Source organism: Myotis yumanensis, unplaced genomic scaffold (genome assembly GCF_028538775.1).
Source record: "Myotis yumanensis isolate MYYU_CA2020_CCGP unplaced genomic scaffold, mMyoYum1.0.hap1 SCAF_3, whole genome shotgun sequence".
Lineage (NCBI taxonomy): Eukaryota > Metazoa > Chordata > Mammalia > Chiroptera > Vespertilionidae > Myotis > Myotis yumanensis.
Window position 1 is genome coordinate 144,777,798 of NW_027223754.1, and position 22,754 is coordinate 144,800,551.

At 41.0% G+C, this 22,754-nt stretch overlaps 1 protein-coding gene and 1 long non-coding RNA gene across 4 annotated transcripts in view; one reads left to right on the plus strand and one right to left on the minus strand.

The window, feature by feature from the left end:
• Positions 1 to 9,634, minus strand: part of TRHDE (thyrotropin releasing hormone degrading enzyme) — a 389,314-nt gene extending 379,680 nt beyond the window's left edge. Inside the window, exon 1 of the mRNA XM_070409715.1 lies at positions 8,727 to 9,634. Within this exon, the coding sequence (XP_070265816.1) occupies positions 8,727 to 9,634 (908 nt within the window). The remainder of the gene's footprint in view (positions 1 to 8,726) is intronic.
• Positions 9,635 to 10,021: 387 nt separating this feature from the next.
• Positions 10,022 to 22,754, plus strand: part of LOC139006897 (uncharacterized) — a 78,043-nt gene continuing 65,310 nt past the window's right edge. For all 3 annotated transcript variants that reach the window (XR_011470807.1, XR_011470806.1, XR_011470805.1), the window contains exons 1-3: positions 10,022 to 10,467; positions 16,681 to 16,794; positions 17,464 to 17,588. This is a non-coding gene — a long non-coding RNA (uncharacterized lncRNA). The remainder of the gene's footprint in view (positions 10,468 to 16,680; positions 16,795 to 17,463; positions 17,589 to 22,754) is intronic.

A 22,754-nucleotide genomic window follows, 5' to 3' on the forward strand; every position in this document is an offset into this window, starting at 1 on the left:
TTCTGCAATTAATATTCTTAATGAATTCATACATACAGTATATATCTATACACAGAGGGCCAAAATATACTCTGATAGCGTCTAAATGAGAAAATACCAATTTCACAGTCTGGCACCTAAGGATGATTGCAATTGACTTTCAATTCAGTATTTAGGAAATCAAAAAAAGTCCCTTGGTAAAAAAGAGCAGTAGGGCTAGATTACATGTAAGGTCTTTTCCAAGCTTGAGATCCTATAACTGAACAAAACTTAGACATATATTATTCCATGAATTTAATGAGGTTAATTACACTACTACTAAGTAGGTTTTTCCTATAAGTTCTATAAATGCATGCTCCTCTCTTTTTTTTTTTTTTTTTTTTTTTGAGTGTTTAATACTGAGGAGAAATATCTTTGCTTCCTTCCCTCAAGGAGTTTATACTCTAAATAAAAGAAATTAAATATACACCTAAATAGGTCATGACAAAGAAGAGAAATGTAGGAAGAAATTACATTCCCCTACAGCAGGGTTTTTCGATATCGGCATTACTACATTGTAGGTTGGTGACAGTCATTGTCCGGGACTGTCCCATGCACTGTGGGATGTTCAGCAGCAGCAGCCCTGGCCTCTACCACTAGATGCCAGTAGCACCACCTCTTCCCAGTTGTGACAGCCAAAATGTCCTGACACTGCAAATGTCCCCTGGGGGGACAAACCTGGCCCAATTGAGAACTACCAGCCTGAAGAACTAAAGGAAACATAAGAATTGGTCTTGAAACCCAGGTAGTATTTTAAGGGTCATAGACAATGGAGAAGTGAGCAAGTTGACTATGGGCAGCACAGAAATAAGCCTTTAAAACAACTTTGACTCACATATTGAGTTTGCGCCCTGTCTGCTCTCTTACAGCTTCCGGGTTTATCAGATCTCAGTGTTGCCAGTCCATCTCTAACACCTCTCTCACGCTTGATAGTCTCCTTTCTAACAAGGAGGTCTGATTTCAGGCTCAGGGCCCAACAGTGACTGATTTTGTCTTCACTGCATATATTTTACAGTTGTCTTCAGTTGGTGGAAATAAGACTTCTTTTCTGCTTACTGGCATTAAAAACATCAAAGAGGGCTCTAGAGAAGGCGATTTGGGGTAGAAAATAATGAGTTTGGATTCAAATAAATTTAAGTGAGTCTGAGGTAATAGGTAGCAGGACATCAGGTAGAAGAAATATGAAAATATCATTAAAAGTAGAAAACCTTTTAATATATCAAACAGATATGAAATACATATGTAAATACAACAAGAAGTAAAATAAAACAGCAGGAGGCAGAAGTTAATGGGGAAGAGTATTTTGTTATCTGTTTTTTCCCTTGCTTTTTTAAACAAAATAATTTTTTAACCTTTTAACGAGTCCCTCTACGACCATAAAAAATTCCACTTCCAAAAGTGACATCCTGAAAGTGTCATTCCAAGAACGTCACTTTAGCATAACTAGAAAAATATGAATAACGAACCTGCATTTTAATTCTCTTCTATCTAAAATAAATTACTTGATTTCTTAACAACTTGTCTAGTTGACATTTTGGTTGAGCTAAGGAGAGCTTAAAGCTCTATAGTGCCTCTGAAGGATATAAAGAATTGATTTCTTCTTATTTCTGCGGAAGTTCACCAGGCAAGCTACTCGTGTCAGGTCATTATGATAAGATTCAGCAGAAGTAATGCATTAATGTTGGTTGATATTGCCAAGAAATTACAGTATGTGATACAAAACAATTTCTGCTCCATTATTTTCAGTTTGCCTTTTTATAAAGTTAAAATATGCAGAGGCAACAAACATTTGCATAGCACTGTTCATATTAAAAACTGATTCATGACTTTTCACTGTGGAACCCACCAAAACCAAGAGAACCTCACAAATGGTGTGGCGTATTTCAGAGGTTTCCGTTTTGGCCACTTCTATGCATACCACACACACAGCACGGTGAAAAATGGTCTTTGAACTTGCTTCTGTTGAGATTGCAAATTGCCTAGCATTGTCATAGTTTAATATTGGTAATAAAAACTCCCAAGATCTAAAGAAAATTTCTAATGGCAATCTAGTTACTATTCAACTGTTTATAGTAAAATAGGCACAGTTACAAGGTCATGGAAGTTACACATGTCCCATTTAAAGTTAAGGCTGTTAATCAAAATGCAAATTATTGCTCAATGAGAAAACATTTTAAGTCAAAAAGCATGTTGTTTAGACTGTGTGTTTTTATGTACTTCAATGAGTCATTAAACCTCTGCCATTTCAGAAGAAAAGTACTCCTGCTGAATATTCAGTGCTATAAGCAAGCGTGGAGTCTATTTTTTTAAATAACCATTCTAGTAAACTAAAAACATAATGCAATAATGCCAGCAATATGTATGTAGGAAGTGGAGCATGTGTGAATAATCGTGTTATAAAAACAGAGCATAACATCCATAATTGTTTTCCTATTTATGTACTAAATACTCTTATCAAAATGAGTACTGAGTGTTTGATCACCATTGATGAAGAGTATTATGAATACATAACATTATTGTCCTGAGCCATAATATTAGGTTTTCATAAGAACAAATAAACTAGTGTCTGAGACTCATTTGTTGGATATTGGAAAGAGGCAAAGCCTGGTGCAAGGATTATAAAGCACTGCCACTGTCAGAATGCCAATAAAGTCTTGAGAACAATATCAAATGACTGATGTGCCTTTCCCTTGGTACTCGGGATGTGTCTGTCTGCTGTCCTGGCTTCCAGTGACAAGGGGCACATCCTCCTGGCCCTCCCATTGCTGGTTTCTGCTGTTCTCCCTGCTGGTAGAGAGCAGTGCCATCATCCGAGACCTGTGCATCCTTTTGTTTCCCACGCCCTTCCTGCTCCCTCAACCCTCTCCATCTCTCAAGTGTCTGAACCAAGCTGGGGATCTATCTCTCTGTGAAATACCACAGCCTTTCTCTTCACTCTCCTCTTCATGGGGAAAGGGCTCTGTTCCTTCCTCTCCTGTGTTTTGAACTCCACTAAGGTGGCATAACAAACAGCAGTGGAAGGAATGTCCACAGTGGCCATTTCCCCACCGTCTTGCTCCTCAGGGGAAACCCCGAGGCAATACATTGGCCCTACCTGACCTCCTACCAACCCAAGTAGTAGCTCTCCAGTCATAGAATCATAAAATATTAATACCCACCTAAGTGCTTTCCAATTGCCGGACCTGTTCTAAATGCCTTATTTCTTAACTCCTGTAATCCTCACAATAACCCTATGAAACGGGCTATCATTATCACCATATTCCAGATGAGGACACCAGACCCAGAACAACTAGGAAACGTGGGCAAGGTCACAGAGCCAATCAGTGGCAGAGTCCGAACATGAACCCAGGCAGTCTGGTTCCAGAGTCCCGGAGCTCACTAAACATGCACTCACGTTTCCATCAAGCAAACAACCAAAGTGGCTTGAACATGTTCTTAAAAGGGATAAAAAGTAACCAGCAGCAGTCATTTTAAAATGCCATTCTTTGTTCATTCTCTGATTTTTTTTTTTTTTTTTTTGAGGAAAGATCTCAATAATTAAAGTAAACCTTCACCCTGCAAGTCAACACAGGGCCTCACCGGGAGGAGTGGATTAACCCATCTCTGCACAACTAGTGCCAGAGCTCCTTACACCCTGGGCACTCAGCATCCTGAGGCTGAGAAGGTGCACCTGCAGGCAGGTGCGCAGGAGGGGAGCCTGGGGCCCTTCACCCCGATTCAGCCCCACCCAATCTTGCCCATCTTCCTCTACCCTCACAGCCCAACCACCACCATCTAGCTGTGCCTGTTTATGAATCATTTGTCCCAGAAAGTTGAGAAAAGCAGAGAGTATTTTTCATTTTTATGTCCTCCCAAATTCTATGCAGTAAAATTCTTTCTATTGAAGAAAGCATCCACTCCCTAGTGGCAGAAAACAGGGTTGCATGGGACTTTGAAAATCTGAAGGGACCCAGCCACTATTGCAAATCTGAAAGGATGTAAAGGACACGCAATGAAATTGACAGAGCAACACTGACAGCGATGATGATGATTATTGCTGGTGGCTGGGGGGTGAATACGGGGTGACGGAGGAATGCCCTTCCTTACAGACTATAAAACACGTATGCATTAAAGGTAAATCATTTCTTCCTCACTCTTTCTATATCATTCTTTGAAGTCATGCTTAAGTAAATGAGTCTTAGTCTCGTGATCTTATCAACCAATGTCACCATCTTCTGGCAAACCTACACTGATGCCTGGTACTGTTGTCTCAAACCCATCCACAGACTCAGTGGCAAACTTTGGTTTAAGGAAATAAACATGTTGTACAGACCAAACAAATACAGGGAAGCCAGTCACAGGTCTGCTTTGCTTGAAAGAGATCCAGAGCAAATAGGCCCTGTTTGGAATTGCTCTGAATAAATAAAAATATGGGTGAACTAATTTAACTCTTTTAGAGAAACTGTATACTTTATTACTCTCCAGGGTGATCAAATCAGATGGCACCATGGAAAAAAAAACACGGCAAGGCAAATACCATTATATGGATTTTCCTCCCTGACTGACTCATGAAATGGTCAAAGCTTTTTTAAAAAAATATTTTCTGGATTTAGATTAGTGGTGGCATTTTGAATTGAGACCAAAATTCAGCAGCATTGGACTCAATTTGGCCATATGGTTATGTGTGCCTGACAGGAAAACAATGAGCTAAGTCCATTAAGGAACCACATAAAAAAGTTCTCACAGAATTTTCCATTCAGAGCCTTCTGTAGGGGGCAAAAAGCTACATACAGCAACTTATTCATGTAAAGCTATTTCCTCACCAGAGGGACTGGGAGAAATGAAGTTCCTTTCAACGTAAAAGCAATGTGGTAGTTTTCTTGCTTTTATTAAATATCATGATTACTAATTAATTCATTTCAAAAAAAGGACAAGAGATGAAACCCTATATACTAATACAACAAAAGATCAAGTGCCTACCCATAAAAACTTCTGTGCTCTCCACAAAAGCGTGTTTTGGGGGTTTTTTGTGTGTGTTTTTTTGTTTGTTTGTTTGTTTTTGTCTTTTTTGCAATTCTTTTAGAGAACTGCAATGTTACTTTCCCATTTTACTTGGAGATCACAGTTTCTCTCTAAATAATCCTTGATAGAAAAAGATCTATTTTTATGCTGTCTTCTGGCACTGTGGCATGTTATAGACCCAATCAAAGATTTGTCAAAGAAAAACAGTCTCCCTTTTGAAAGTGAATAAAATGTTCATTTACTTTGGTAAATCTCCTCTTTCAATCAGACCATCTGGATCTAAATTAAGGTACCCAACTTTGAACATGGGTATGCTCACCATCTGGCTACCCAAAAGCGGCAATTACTTCAGGTAAATGAACATTTTACCTAATTCTGAGCAAGTATATTCTACTATAGAATTCTATGGCATAAATACACACCCTTTTTATCTGCCTGTTACACACTCACTTGAGGAACAAGTGACTGTGTATTCTGCCTAATGGAGATAATTTACTGCTGTGTGTAAACATTTCAAATTTAAGAGAATTTATTTATTTATTTGCAATATTCAACAAGTGATACATTTTCCCTTTAGCCAAATGGCCAACAGAAACGAGAGGATTTGCCTCAAATAGAGAAACTTTGGGCTTCAATGGGGAACTTGTCTTCCAACCTTTCTCCACGACAGTATGGGAGCCAGGAAAGGGAAGTCTTCCCTGTAGGACAGGACAGGACCCCCTCCAAAACCTTCCAGAGCTCAAAGGTACACGGCACATGGTGAAATCTAATTTTCCTGCCCTCACCCAACTTGTTTCTCTCAGACCTCTGAGCAAGGGGTTGAAAAATCAGATTGGGATATTAAGGAGTTGTTTCCACACAGGCTCAGGGGACTGAATTGTAGTATTACTCTTTTAAATATTTCAAGTTGCTTAACGTGACCCCTCATTGGCAGATTAAGTATTTTATTTTCATTGCAGAAATTATCTGATAATTAAATTGGCAAAACCGATGACTTACTAGAAACCAAGATATTTAATCATTAATCAAACGAAAAGTCTGAGTCTGCATCAGTGTCCTTTTGGAAAGTGTGTTTTAAAATGTCAATTTACATTGCATTTTGGGGATGAAAACATCACCGATAAAAGTTCAACCCTGGACGAGTTCCTGATAATGGCATGTTTTAAAATGCTCCCAGTTGTTCTAGTAATAACAACAATCAAAGATAAAGGTTAATATATATAATGTTGAGATAACTGTGAAATAGTTTATTCCATTTCTTTTGCCTTATCAACTCCAAGAAATTATCATATTCACTCTGGTATGCAAGGAGGCAAAATAGGCGGGGGGAGGGAGGGACGAAAAGACTTTCTCTAAGATGCTGTTTAGAAATAAAACCACATTGGGATCTCCAGAAACATGGAATTCCACATTTCTATTGGGATGCAGAGTTTAGCCACATATGCACTAAACTTTCAACCAAGTTATCTGCATCTTTGGAGAAGCCTTAAGAAGAGAGTGCGAATACAAATATGCACCATGGGCACAAGAAATCAGTTAGGGTCAAGCAGAAACATCTGGTCTTTTTGAAGAGTCCTGTTAATTTGAAAGCACTGACCAAAGCAAGCTCAATTCCACCAAATCTATTTTGGCATGGCTCCAAAAACAGGATTTGTTGAGAGTACTTACTTCACCACAGATTGATCAGTAATGATATGCAGCTCCCACTACTGACATTTTGATACAACTAGTTTGTTTCTATACCTAACATGCAAATTTGCCTTCTCTGCCTTTACCCTACATTTGATATCGTCGTGGGTTTAATCTGTATGCCTTAGAACAGTGGTTCTCAACCTGTGGGTCGCGACCCCTTTGGCAGTCGAACAACCCTTTCACAGGGGTCGCCTAAGACCATCCTGCATATCAGATATTTACATTACGATTCATAACAGTAGCAACATTACAGTTATGAAGTAGCAACAAAAATAATTTTATGGTTAGGTCACAACATGAGGAACTGTATTTAAAGGGCCAGAAGGTTGAGAACCACTGCCTTAGAATATGTTGGAGGAAGTGGTGGAAGGGGATTTAAATTGTCCACATCTGATCTTAGGAGAATGAATAATTTATACATTCACTTATAGATTTTAACTATCATACAACTACCAAAGCATTGGACAATTTATTTATATGAGGTTACTTCATAGTACTCTATAAACAGAGTGTTCTCCCCTAACACACTAGAATTTCCCCAGCCTCTTACACAATAACTTCTGGGAGTTTTCAGACAACATGAGTCCTAGCCCAGGAATCAAAAAACCAAAGTTCAAGTCCCAGCTCTCCACTGACAAGCCTGCTGCCCCCAGGCACCCTGGCTGCTCAGAGCCCAGTTTTGTGCAGTTGGGATAATGACTTGAGAACAAAGGAGGCTCTGCCAGTGGCATCATTACTAACATCCAACCTGCCTCAACTTCTAAGGTTGCCAATTTCATTTTTTGGTTGTTCATAAGTCCTACAGCCATTTAATTAATCGGTTATTTTTAATGCAATGGATTAGGGCGAAAAGCAAGAATAACTTTTTTATTCACTCAGCAATATGCTTGAGGGCTTACTACCACGGACACGGACACTCGTAATATGTAACATTTACAATGAATACTCTAAATGCCAGGTATAGGGTCAAGTGATTTTCAGTGTATTAGCTTATGGACACCTGCAACAATCCTGAGGATAGTATCATTATTACCATCCCCAAATTAAAAATAAAAACATGGGCTCTGGAGCCACACAGCCCTGCTTTGTGGGCTACGTGCCAAGTTACTTGAGTTCTCTGTGCCTTCATTTCCCCATCTGTTATACATTACGCAATAAGCACTAGAGGTAATCAGGTGTTGGTGACTCAGATTCATCTCCTTGCTCAAGTCTGCGACTGGGATTGGAACCCCGTGCTGTTGGACTCCCAAGTCTGAGTCTAACAAGTGGAGCCAGACTCTCAAAAAATAAAAAACAGATTACTGCCCAAATCTAAACATCATCAAGGCACACGCTAGAAAGGAGTCAGAAACTCCAGAACAAACACCTGGAAGTCACTAGCCTTAGGCTGGAGCTGGGGGCACCCGGTGCGGATGTACTCACCGGCCCCGCCCCTTTAGTCTGTCACCGGACTGGCTCTCTCTTACTACTCTAAACCTCAACTTCCAGTTTTGGAAAACTTTATGCAGCTAAAGCCCATTCTCTGCTCTGTGCCTGCCAGATAATAGGCGAGGTGGGCATTTGGGGGGTAAGGGGTAGGAAGGGGATTTGCCCTGCCCTTTCCTGCGCTGACATCTCCCCGATAAGCAGCTGCCCTGGCCTTTTGTCGCTAACTTGCATTTCCTCGACGGTAACTTGGCAGACTTTTGACGTTACCCTGGCATCGCTCAGATTACACACTAGCCTTAAAAAAAAAAAAAAAAATAAAAGAGGCGAGCGCTGGCTGGCTAAGGAACTTGGACGGGGAGGGGTTCGCCACTGGTGAGTGAGTTTGTGGAGCTGGCAACAGTGAGAGCTCCGGCATCTGGGGGACTCTGAGGGTTCTGGGTGATCAGCCTACCCCACCTTCACTTCTCTCCCCCACCCTTCGCTACCCGGGTATCGGACGCCAGGCGGTTCCCGGGGGTCGCCGGCCGCCCAGCGGTTAGAGCAGCCTGGTGGGGTGGGGCGGTGCCCGGCGCCGCCTCCCTCCGTACCTTCTCTCCCCGTGGAGCACGTAGGAGCTGCGGAAGAAGCCCAAGAGTTCATTCTCGATCAGGGCGTTGTAGATGATCTTCAGGTTGTAGTTCCTCTGCGCGTCCAGGGTCCTGTTCAGCACCACCACCAACACCTGGGTCTGCGGGTAGAGGAAGAAGCCGGCCACCGGGACAGCCCCGGCCACCCGGTCCTCGGCCACCTGCACCTTCTCCACGGACACCCGGGAGGCGTGCAGCACGACGTAGCGGGTGGCGTTCCGGCACGCGATCTCCACGTTGACCTCGCCGGCGAAGGTGAAATTCTCCATGAAGGCGGTGAGCATCAGATTGTAGTGGAGCGGCTTGAGATGTCCGGACAAGCGCAGCTGCGTCCACGGCTGCCCCGGCTCCTGCTCTTCCTCCGACGGCGGCTGGGCGGACGGGGTCTCAGGGGTGGCCTCCCCGCCCGCCTCCGGCGGCCAGGAGTCCCCGCCAGCTGGGTGGTGGCGCCCGGCAGAACCCGGGAGGCTCCCGTTGCCACCGCGCGGCGGGAAGCCGGCGGGGCCGCCGTCTGCGCCGGGCGCCGCGCTGGCCCCGCACTCGTCGAAGCGCAAGCTGAGCAGCACCGCGAGCATAGTGACCGCGAGCAGCGCCACGATGGACACGGCGAAGGCCAGGACGAGCCGCTTGTGCACCGTGATGTGGCGCTCGGTGGTGCGGGGTCGCACCCCCACGGAGTCCGCCCACGGGTCCGAGAGCCCCCTGCCGCCGGTCCGGAGCGCGGCGTCGTTCTCCCCCATCGTGGCCGCGAAGGGTGAGCGGCTCTTCTCAGCCCCCTCCTCCTCCTCCTTCTTCTTCTTCCTCTTCTTTTTCTTCTTCTTCTTTTTCTTCTCCTCCTCTTGCTCCCCCCGCTCGCCGTCCAGGGCCATCACACTGCCTCCTCCCTCTCCCCCGCCCCCTCCAGCACCCCCCGCGGGCTGGCCACCCGGGCCGCCGCCAGCGCCGGCATCAGCGAGCGCACGCGGGCAGAGGGCGCGACGCCAGCCGGGACCCTGGGGATGCTGGCCCGGGCGCTTTTAAGACGGACTCTAGCCGCAGGCGACAGCACCCTCCGCGCCCCCCATCAGCCCCGCCTCTCTCCTGGCGGCGGCGGCCGAGGCGCGGGGTGGCGAGCTCTGGGACTCGCCCAACTTGGAAAGCGTCTCTCTCGTCCCAACGGCGCGCTACTTCTCTGGCGAGCGCGGGGCGCCCAGGCACTTGCTGCCCCCGCCCCTGTGCGCCGGCGGCTCCCGGCTCGCCCTCCCCTGCGCGGAGCAATCGCCCGGCTCTCCGCCGGAGCCTTCCCACGGGTCCTTGGCTGGGAAGGACCGGGAGCGGTGGAGAGGGAAGTTGGGGCTTCCGCTTTCTCTCCGCACTCCAGCGGCGGCGTTCGGTCCTCTGGGTGGGCTGTGCTCGCAGCAGCAGAGGCGGCGGCGGCAGCAGACAAGGCGCCGGAGCCAGGCACCCCGCGGCCGGGAATGAGCGGATGGCCGGGGAGGAAGCGACCGGGGTGAACCAGCCGGGTGAAGTCCCAGGGCCGCAGAGCTGCGCCCGGAATCTGTCCTGGAAGAGCCTTCTCTTCTCCCTGGACACTTTAAGCGGCGTCGGCGGCCGGCGGCGAAAGGTGGCAGACCGGACAGCGAGCCTCCCCCTTTCCGATGTGGCTCTGGCCGCCGGAGAACACAAGTGAGCAAGAAGTGCCAGGCCGGGCCATCCCCTTCAGGTAGATGACGCCCTGGGTTTCCTCGCTATCCCCGTGGGGAGAGCCGGAGTGCGTGCGTGTGTGAGTGCGTGTGCATGTGTGTGCTCGTGTGTGCGTGTGCACAGGCTCCCGTTCTAGATGGCCCAGGCTACTCTGGCTGCATTCAGGGACTGAAACTCCCGCAGAAAGGCAAAGGAGAGAGCGAGGGAGCGCGAGGAGGCAGGGGAGGCGGGAGGGAGGGGAGCGGCGGAGAGGCTGAGGCAGGCACTGGGAGATTAGAGAGCTTTTCTCCTCTGTCACACTAGACACCCACAGCCACAGAGGGGGTTGCTGAGCCGCCTGCAAGAAGTACATTGTAAATCTTCAGCGCAACAAGCCCCGCAGTCACCCCTCTTCCCGACTCAGCCTCACCGCGTCTCCCCGGAGGAATCCTTGCAGCCTTAGGCTATTAACACCGAGAGCAAAGGCAGATCCTGCTGGGGAGACTTGGCGGTGTCAGATTTCACATCAAGCTCGCCAGAGGATTTGGAGGATTGTATGTAAAGTAGAATAAATTCTCCAGCGCCTAACTGCGTATATTATGCAGGGTGATGTGTCCAGGTGTGCAGTATTAAAAGAAGGATTAGCAATGAACTATTAAAATCCTCCGGAAGTAAAGGCTAAAGAAAAGACACACAACCCCCCCCCCCCCTCCAATCGAATAATTTCTATTTTTAGATTGGGGGAATGATACTACAATGCCTTCAGTGTAACATTCAGGACGAAAAACTTGAGACTGAGCAAAACTGGGAAGATGAGCCCCATTTAGACTTACTGGAATAGTGAACACATATATTCTTCCATGATTGGTCAGTTTTTCACTTCAACTAGCCACAATTACTTTTTTGCTGCTTTTAGTGTTGTCATGAAAATTGTTTAAACTCTTTCCAAATAGTTATCAGTAGAAAGTGTTCATTGGCAACAGGAGCATCAAAACAGGTCTCTAGACCATTGGCTGGATATGGACCCTTGTCTAGGTGTAGAGAAGTTTTAAATTATATGTTGAGTGTACATGAGCATATGGGCTATCCAATCCTTAGAATTTGTGTGAAAAACCTTAATTGGAACAATATTCAGAAAAGAGCCATCCCAATGGTAACAACTAAGAGGCAGGAGTCTCTGTATTTTTATAAACAAAGTGTGATGGGCTTCAGAGTAAAAAAAAAAAAAGAAAGAAAGAAAAGTAAAGCACAGAATAAAAAGAGAAAGAAGTAATTCTTTTTATATTTCTTCACATCTTCAAATCCTGAAGGGATTTTAAAAATTACATCTTTATTTTATTTATTTATTTATTTATGTATTTATTTATTTTTACAAAAAAGAATGTCTAATGTCACTTGCTTTGGAGTCCTGAAAATATACAATTAAAATATTGTCTTTAAAGCATGACCAGAGAGAAGAGACCAAATACACATCATCTTTAGCAGGACAGCCCCTGAAAACCTAGCCCTGATCCATAAAACTCATTTCCATTTATCCCCAGATGGGACACAGCCCCATTGCCATACATTCTAAATGTCCACTTGAAGCATTTTTAAATGATGATGAAAAAAAGTGCCAGGGTGGGGTTTTTTTTTAAAGCATGTTGTATGTGGGCCGTTAGCAACAGACCAAGGGAAATGCCACATTCTGTTCAAGTTACGTTTTTCTGTTCTGTTTTTAAATCTCTGTGCTCTTATTGTCCATATGTATCTGGTTGTATGCATTTTAAGAGTTGAGGAGCTGGGGTTCACTAGTTTGTTGTTGCTGCTTTTCTTAACAGAATCAGGAAATACAGTACAGACAGGCATAAAGAGCTGTGTGACTCTTAGCAGGTTACCAGACTTCTCTGGGCTCAGGGTATGAGTCTGGCAGTTCAGGATTATTGATCTACAGTCCATGGATTCAGTTCATTTGGATTATTAGAGGAATCTGGGACCACCCCCAGAAGTCTGAGAACCACAGTTTAAATGAAGAACTTACCCACTAAGCAATATTTAAGACCTTTCTCTAAAGTGCTTTTAATTAAGAAAAGATTCAAAGGCCTTTTCTGGTCTTCCTTGTTTTTATCAATGAGCTTATGTGATTTGAAATTACTAAAATGCAGTTCTCAAATGTTTCTGAATTAAAGACTATATTTCCCAATTAGTAAAGCCTCTACTGATTGTAATTACATTATTGGATGGGTTACCTTTGAGATCCAAGTAAAGTGGATACCTTTGAGATCCAAGTAGAGTGAACACAACTTATTAAAACATAGATTCCCCTAAAGTGCATCTTTATCCAGTGAACTCAATATCAAAGCCAAGTGCATAAATATTTTTTTGTCTCAATTTGGTGTTACAAAAGGATCCCAGTGAGTTTTCTTTTTTTTTTTTCTTTTTTTTTTTTTTTCTGAAAGTATATAGCACCCTTCCCTTGAAAAGCAAGCACTTTGGTAAAATATTATTTTCTAGAGAATGCCCATTCTACACTCTAAAAAAAAAAATTTCAGATTGTGTACCTAACAAAAATATTAAAGCAATGATTCACTACTGCTCCTATGAAGAAGTTGCCTTCAGTGTTGTGGATCACTAAATTTGAGATAGTTTCGACTTTGCCAACACTAGAGCCATGTAGTGGAATAAGACTTTCCATAGAGCCTGATGCTTCTCTCAGAAACACACTTATTGTTGGGAGAATTTTATGATTATTTTCTTAAGCTAATCAATGGCTTCAAAGCCATTTTATAGTCATATTTGATTTAGGGGTTTGTAAAAGTTAAAACAGTTTGAGTGCTTAATATACATGAGGCCAAACGGAAGTGATTTTGAATTAAATCTACACTTGGGCCCTGTAATCAAAATGAACTAGCTACCTTCAGTGAATAAGCTGGCTTCGGAGTCTTTACTCTTTGATTGCTCACGCTTGGACTGCTTTTTTTTTTCTTTTCACACTGGTTTGTATGTAGAGGCACACTTAAGTGGCCTTGTATACTCAGCCCCTTCAAGTGCAATTAGTGCTCTGTATCAGAAGCATGTTGGCTCCGGAGAAAGAACTAAGTCCCATCTGCCCTCACTCCCCTACATTATCCTAACTAGTTACTTATATTCCGTTTCTTGGTCTGTTGATGTAGAAACTGTATCATAGGAGTTAGATGAGGTATCCTCAGAAGTCTCTTCCAGTCCTTAAACTTTTTGAAAGAAATTCCAACGCTTATACACTACTAGTCTCATTATGCTCTCAAGGGACTTTTAATCAATCTTCTTCATTGAGAAGCAAACAAAGTAATTAAAAACTAAGTTTCATGTGTGAACAGACTTTATAAAAATATGCTGTACTGGAAAAAGCACATGGGGGGAACCAGCCCCTGCGACTGTGGCGGTGAGGATAGGACTGATCATCTTTTAGGAGAGGATATGTTCCTGAAGACCTCACACCATTGGAGACCAACGCTGATGAGAATGGCTGAATGGTGGAGTCTCTGTTTACCAGCGAAGGTGGTGCCGCCATGTGGCAATAATAAAACAGCAGTTTGAAATTTAAGATAGTGACCATTTGATGTAATTTTATTTGAACTACCTTCAGTGAATGAGCGGGCTTCGGAGTCTTTCCTCTTTGGTTGCTCACACTTGCACTGCTTTTTTTCTTTGAGGGAACTCATGTTATTGCAGACTTTTTACTTATGTTTGTATATTGCATAATTTCAAAATATCATACCATTTGACCACAAAATCTGTCAACATTGTTGATGAGCTTTCGATGAGAAATGCCCTTCTAGATAGAACATTCCTCAAGACCTTAACGATGGAAAGAGGAAAGAGGAGAACTGTTTAAAATTAGCCATCATTAAGACAGTGCAACTTCATGATGTGTGTGGTTTGCCAACTACAATTAACACCTTGATTTAACTATTGTCTGACTTTTGTGTATTTAAAAAGATTAATCTGAATGGAATTATATCTAAATTTGATTATATTTTTTCTCACATAAAAATAGGTGAACAGTAAAAGGAAAACACTTTCTAACCTATTAAAAATTACATATTACTAATCCTAGGAAAGTCTCCTCATTAATCTTACACCAAAACAGATCCAGTCTTACAGCGTAAAAGGAGTATTTTATGGCACATATAAGGAGAAGGATAACCAAATATCCACAGTGTCACTCCCAATTCTACCATTAGTTATATCCAGAGAGGAGAGAATTAGGATCTCAGGAAAATTGTATTATTGTTTGGGGGTTCTAACACTAGATTAGAACTCTTCAGTGTTCACTGTGGGCACTTTGGTTTCTGATCTCAATAAGAAAGTTCCATAAAAAGGCAAAGAATGTATCATAGAAATGTTTGCAATTTATGTATGAAACTTGCAAAGATGATATACGCTAAATTCTACAAGCAGAATAGAAATTGGGTAACTTTCCGGAGGCGTTTCTGTTGAACTAGTCCATTTGAACAGCGTTCTAGAAATACTACTAACTATACCAATATTGTTTTTACCATGAATTTAAATTGTTCAAATCTATGTTTCTAAATAAATATGGCAAAAAGAATTAATAATAATAATGGCAAAGATTTTTCAAGGGGTTACCTTGCATCAGGTATTTGTCTAGGCTGTGTAGGTTATATTGGTTTAATCATGAAAATAACCTCATGATGTCAATGCTGTTATCTCATTTGACAAATGTGGAAACTGAGGCTCAGAAAAATTAAATGATTTGACCAGTCATTTAATTTGTAGGTAGCAGAACTGGAATTCCAACCTAGAATTACTTCATTACCTGTACATTTAATCATTATGCCATATTACTTCCTGAAAGGTAAGCTAGATGTCAACTCTCTGTTGCATAATTGATATTTGCTGCATAATTTATGAAGTCAGTGCTAGGCAGAGTGCTAGAGCTATAGCATTGAACCCAACAGCTGTGGTCTCCACCCTCATTGTGCCTGGCACATGATGAGTGTGATGTGGGTATTTGTTAAATGAAATGAATAGAGAAAATATGATCCTAAGCAGAAAAAAATAGTTATAACTTTATAAAGTACTGACAGAAATTAAAAAAGGAAAGTGCGCCAAAACCGGTTTGGCTCAGTGGATAGAGCGTCGGCCTGCGGACTGAAGGGTCCCGGGTTCGATTCCGGTCGGGGGCATGTGCCTGGGTTGCGGGCACATCCCCAGTGGGAGATGTGCGGGAGGCGGCTGATCGATGTTTCTCTCTCATCGATGTTTCTAGCTCTCTATCTCTCTCCCTTCCTCTCTGTAAAAAAATCAATAAAATATATTAAAAAAAAAAAAAAAAAAAAGGAAAGTGCTATACATCCTGGATTGAGAACTAAGTAGTTGAAAGAGTTTACTATAGCTTATATTCATTCGGTGGAACAAGCAGTTTATATGCCTTAGAATGCATTAAAAAATATATCCTTGACCCAGGCTTCCTTGACAACAAATTTACATGAAATGAAAGTGGCGACACCTCTTTCAATCCATGAAAAGTATCCACTACAAAGACACACACCCACATGTATATAAATGTATAGTCATATAAAGATATAAAATTATTCACTCTTCTTCCATTTAATAATAAAACACATCGTTTATCTTATAAAACCTACAGAGAGACAGATATATAAATATTTATTACTAAATATTTATCACTAAATATTTAAATGAGGTAATTACAATATTTTCTTACATTTGAGTAGCAAATGATCATTGTAAATGGGTTGATGAAGATATTAGGAGAGATATGGTAAAGGTTTTCTCTTTTAGATATTAAAATATCAATAATCTTGAGGTTATATACCTGACTGTGATTATTTGAGAGCTGATTTTGATCTAGAGTGGGTTTTTTTTATTTTACATATTATACAGATTTTCTGAGTCAGTATTCTAGTCAAAGATACAATCATTTCAGAATGAGAAACAACACATTGTGTTAGAAAATATTTTGCAAGCTATATATATAGTGCACAATAATAGTAAAACTAAAAATTGCATTGGTTTTCAACTCATTGAATTCCTACTTCTAAACTAAGAAAATAGATGAATTATAATATTTCCTTTAAAGTTATAGGACTGTTTATGCATAACACATCTCTTAATTGTAAACTGAAGAATAGACTCTTAGTGGTCTATACCTTCTTGCTCATAATCAGAAATATCTGCTAGAGAAGACCCAGTTCCTTCTACCACTGGGAGCTATTACTAAGGATCATTTGTGACTCTTTACTTTCAGGATTTTATGCCAACGCTATGCCAAAATCATACCATTTCTTCTTTCTCTGTGTGTGATTTTCTGAGAACATTTCCCCATTCACATCCAGGAAGTACTCTCCGGGTATCCTGAAAGGTAGGTGAAATAGGTATTTGGAAATATGTATAGAAATTATTGGAATTCAGTCTTTGGCTAAAACGCCTTTGTATTGGTGTTTTAAAGTTATTTGTCATTATAAATATTAAAAGTTTATATGTATCATTATACTACAAATATGATGTTTAATAGGGTTTTTTTTACACTTATATTAAAAGCATTAAGCTCTTGGCACTGTACAAATCATAAAAAAGAAATGGTCATAATGTATAACATATAATGATTAGGAGTCTGTGTCTAGAAAGAAAAATTTTCCCACAAAAGAACTATTACACAGAAATATTCAAACTACTAACTTGAAAATAACCAGCTATTTGATTGAATGAAACTTTTTTATGTTAAAAAAGCAAGGAACCTGCATATAAATGTCTTGAGTTATTAGCATGTTAAGATTTGGATGGTCATGTCATGAAATAGGGTTAATTCTCATAATAGAATTTATTTGGTATAAAAGTTGCCTGTGATCTTCGCTTTTGTCACTTTTCTCTTTAGTGCCACCTTGTGGGTTAGCCAGTAACAATAAATATAGTATAAGGTTTTGAGGTTTGGGTTTTGTTTTTTGTTTTCTTTTCCTCTGCTGCATTAAAACTAGTCTTAGAAAATAGTATGGTAAAACTCATATGTGAAGCAATTTCTTTGTTTTCTCAGGAAAGCAACCACTTCACTAAAAGATATTTGCCATAATTCTGCAATTGGACATTCCGGACACCAGAACAGTTTCTCAGAGATTGGAAATATTGGCGTCTACACAAAAATCGATGTTCATTTACAGGGTAATCACCAAACTTGTCTTGGATAACATAAGTGACAAGCTCTGACTTATTATTTTTCCATAAGAAAAATGTTTTCTTAAGTCAGTATCATTTCTACAACAGTGTCCCATGAGAATTGATTGTAGGTGATTTGAAACGCTGCTTAATCCTATTTTAGAAAACACTTTTGTATCTGATTTAGTCTTACGTGCAGCTTCCTTCTCACATCAGATTGAATTTACATTGAGTTACCTTAGCTTATTTTAATTATGCTGCAGTTATAAAGGAATGAGGAAAACTCAGTACAGTATGTTGAAACATCTCTTATTGAAAACACACGGGAAATGTGTTATACATTCCCTAATATTCTCCATAGATTAGAGATGCTATAATAATCTTTTAAATAGCCAAACAAAAAAAGAATAGTTTCTCCTCTTAGAAACACCTAAGTATGTTAGAATTTATTGCTAAGCATTTTTGTGGTATAATGGAGAAGTAAATCTTGAAATGCCTTTATGGAGTTATTTCAGAGCAAGTGAAAATCACGTATAATCTGGTCTTTTTAAGAGTGTATGTAAATGTCCGTATCTGAACTCCTTCTGCCCTTTTAGGAGTTGAAGGTTGTACCATGTGTTATGCAAAAAGTGATTTTCCCTGGATGTGCAATAAGGCCTCAGAGTTAACCTATAACCTGAATGTCATCAGCTATCAGTTATCTATGCTGGAAGCACACAAAAAACAACAAAAAGCATTCTGAGTATTCTTATAGGCTTGCAAAAATCTTACTGTAGAACCAAAGCAGCCAAATACTAACAGCAAGGCTGTAAAAACCTTAGAATTTAACTCTCTAATCATTTTTAACGTGCGCAAGTCTTATGCTTTTTCTCCGAAAATAGTATATTGTGCTTTCCAATTCAAAAAATGAGTTTTAGCTGTTAATTTTGAACCTTTGAGATTTTAATTTGTCTATGACATTCTGACACATACATGTTTTCCTATGGATTTGGTACCAGAGCAAATTAAAAGGTGCCTTAGGAAGTCCTCCACTTAACCTTTGCCTGGTTAGTCTTAGCATCCTTGTTGTTAGAATTTAACCACCCGCCCCTCCCTCCAAAAAAAAATAAAATTGGGAAAGGACTTTCTTATCTGGGATTGTGAAACATTATGACGATTTTTCTGATCATGCTTCAACTTCAGCTTTACTAATAAAGGTGTGTCTTCCTTCGGTTTAAGCTGAATAGAGCTTAATAAATAAGCTGCCGCCGTGTATTGCCATCCAAAAGATTTCTGGGACATGCTGTGCTGTTGTTGGCAGTGTAGTGGTTTTACTGTATTAGAGTAAGTGGTACCTTCCCCCACCACACAGCTTAACTCCAGGTATTTTGCCTCTCCTCATTTTGATTATATTTATGTTAAATAGATGGGTTTTCTAAAGTTTGAAAGCAGCAAAATACATTTTATATCTACTCTGTTACAAATTAAGCAGATCCTAATGAAGTGGGTCATATTATATACCAACAACCTTCCACTTTAATGTCAAAAGGCTTTTATGATCTCTATTCAGTGCCTATTAAAGTGAGACTGAGCAAAATATTTTCTTGATATTTCTGAGAATTTCAGTTTTAGTTTCAAAGGATCATTTATTCCTTTAATCTTCCAATATGGAAAAGTAATGAGTATTGACTCGTTCTTTAGAGGCGCTAACATTCAACTAGGTAAACTTAGTAAGTGATAGCAATTAATGTTCTCTTTTGTCTTCTAGACAGAAAATCAAAGCTATTTAAAGTAAGGATGTGTTTAAAATCAATGTATGTCCACAAGTTAACATTAATGTTTACAGATACTTTCTGTGACCATTATGTCTTATTTGGGCATGTTTGTGTCTTTATTTTCTATACGTATATATAAAGATATAGAGATAGATATAAATAGATGAGAGAGGTGTATACAGGGTGGGGCAAAAGTAAGGTTATAGTTGTGAGTACCCAAAACACAGAGTTTATCCTAGCATTATTATTTATTAATTATTGTATTATTTTCCATACACACACTTTATGTTTCTGCATGGTCTGAATAAAAGTGTTTTATTTATCGCTAGGCTAACCTGCCGGGTCATAAAGTACACACTTAGTTCTCTGTGCCATTCCTCCATATTCAGTGCTTGCCACAATAGTCTAATTAAATTGCCGACGTGATAATCATTCCAATATATCATTCTAAAACCATGATCATAGAATGATTTCTTTGTTTCTATGAGACTTACCTGTAGTAATTCTCTGTTTAATGTTCAGAGTTCTATGGAGGTTTTCCTTTAAATGTTCAGAGCAGTAGCTATACCTTCTAGGATGTGCAAATAATCAAGTCTTAGCCACATTATCCTATCTAATAAAGAGGGAATATGCTAATTGACCTTCATGCCATCGCAAAGATGATGGTGCCCACAGCCAATAAGGAGGGAATATGCTAATTGACTGCCCTGCCCTCAAAGATGGTGGCACCTACAGCCACAAGATGGTAGTGCCCAGTCCCCTCAGCCCCCAGGCAGCCCGGCTGCTCCATGTGCCTGCCTCCAGAGTCCCCCAGTCAACCTCAGCCCCCCAGCTGCCCAGGGCTGGCCCAAGGCATAAGCAAGCCTCAGATGGTGGCTGCCTAGGGCTGGTTACCGAGGCTCAGGTAACCAGGGCCTGCCAAGGCTTGTGCTGCCGGCGGTGGCAGCAGCAGAGGTGTGATGAGGGCGTTGCCTTTCCCTGATCGCCAAGTCACCTCCTGCCCCTGAGGGCTCCCGGACTGTGAGAGGGACCCCCCCCCTCCTCCACTGCATGAATTTTCATGCACTGGGCCTCTAATAAAATATAATCCATGTTATGAATGAACAGAATGAGCCCTCAGATCTGATTGCCTAAGGCTCAAAATACTAATACTCCTGACACACCTTGCACGTATTAGCTACCTGGAACTGCATTAAATTAAGAGAATCCATTGTGATCTTGACCTCGGCCTCACTTCCCCAGCCTTCCTGCTCCTGCCTGCCTGCAAGGGGAGCTTCTGCTCTGACACTGAGGGCTGCCTCTGAGCTTCGCCTCCTGTTGTTTCCGCAAAGCCAACAGGATGGGGCCCAAGGAATTTTATCTTCTAGCGTTCCTTTGTGAACTGACTTAATTAAATTTTTCCCAAAGTGCAATATTCTCCAGTTCTTTCTCAGGAGGACAAATTGACAAGACACAGAAACAGGTCTAAATGAAGTGAATTTTTTTTAATGAATTCAAATAACATCATGAAAAAGCACTTTGAATTTTTCAATTCCCAGGCAATTGGTTCTACAAAGAAAACCTTTCTAAATGATCCACATGCTTTCATTTATTAGTCTAGAGTTCTTGCTCAAGGAATTATTTGCAATGGTAATATATAGAACATCATGGTGATTTACTTGCTTTTCTAATACCTTTGCCCACAGACTCTTTAGAACTGAAAAGTGAAGTGACTATCAGAGAAAGCTCAGTAATAAAAAGTAAAGTATCTAAAAGCAAAGGGGAAAGAGCTGAATCCTGTTTTTAAAAATCAAATTTTGCAAAAAGGAAATGTTACAGACATCTTGCTTATCTGTTAATAACCACTTAAGAAAAATCTGTAATTTCTTCCCAATCATCAAATTAGGTTTCTGCCAATCTCATAATCTCCTGGAGGGAAGTGTCTTATGAAATTAGCAATCTCCTGGAGAGAAGTGTCTTTGAGAAGTCCAGACAACTTTAAACAAAACTGAATAGCCTTCATTTACCCCATAACCATTCAGAAAATAATATAGATGATGAAATAGTAATCAAAATAGTGAGTGAACAGTGCTTTAACTAAAAGATAATTTTTCACATGCTTTAAAATTTAGTTCAGTACTATCAAGATTAAGAAAAATACAGCCTCTAGGCACTGTGGTTTTTGTCTCAGAAAATCATTATCTACTTCCTTGGTACTTATATAACAACTCAAGAATAGGAAAAAATATCCTAGGTAGGTCTAAAATTCTTTTTAAGTTGTGCCTTTCAAATATATAAAATATTGTGTGATGATGATGATGATGATGGTGATAAAAACAAAGCAACTAAGCAACACTATTTGTGGCATTATGAAAACCATTACCAATATCTTCATTCCCCTTGAGATCTCTAAAGTCAGGAGTATTGCAGCCTGGACTGCATACCATATTTATCAGTCATTTCCCATCATGCAGTGTTCACGCATAGCTGGTATGAGTGCCATTGTTTGATTTCATACAGTAGTCCTCTCAATAAGCCATACCTCTGTGCTGATGAGGATCCTGAATCTCTTTCTCCTGGCCCAGGATCTGCCCCACCAAAGGACTATAGCTGTCCTTAGATATTCTGGTACCACAAGGAGTGGCCTGCAATGTGCTCCCCAACTTATATCGATCTCTTTTTGTCACAGCCACTAATGTAAGGATTGTATCTCAAGGCTTCTTTTCTGAAACGTGTCCCAAGATTATTCATCCTTGTTATTTATTTACTAGTGGCCCGGTGCACAAACTTCATGCACATTAAAAGGGAATTAAGTAGATCTGCTCCAGGACTGCTCAAACCTTGCCACGGCAGCTAGGGCATGGCCCCCTGTCTTTGTCTGCTCCAGGCAGGCCCCCCCCCCCCCGTCTGTGTCCCTACCCAAGTCCCCGCTCCTGTCCCCACCCACCAGCTCCTGTGCACGCACAGCCCATTGACCAGTGGTGATTGGGACACTGTTAGGACCAATTAGCATATCACCTCTTTATATATATAGATGTGTTCATTCATTTATTGAGCAAATATTTATTAAGAAACAACTGTGCGCAAGATACTATTCTTGGTATAGTGAACAAATGGGTTAAATTCCCACCCTCATGGAGCTTCCATTCTAGTGGGGATACAGGCAATAAAAATTTTTAAGTAAAACAAATGAGGCTAAAAGAAGGGATATAGAGTGTAACTGACAAATTATAATCTGCTTTGAGTCCTAAAGTAATTATTCTGGTGAATTTGATGAGAATTCACTGAAAGATTTTAAAAAGAGAGAGAACAGTTCTGAGGTTATTAAAATAATCTATGTCAGAGATGATTGTGTCTTGATCCAGGTAGGTAGCAGCAGAGCCAGTGAGAAGTGACTTGGTTTTACTAAAGAATTGTACCTGGTGTGTGTGTGTGAGAC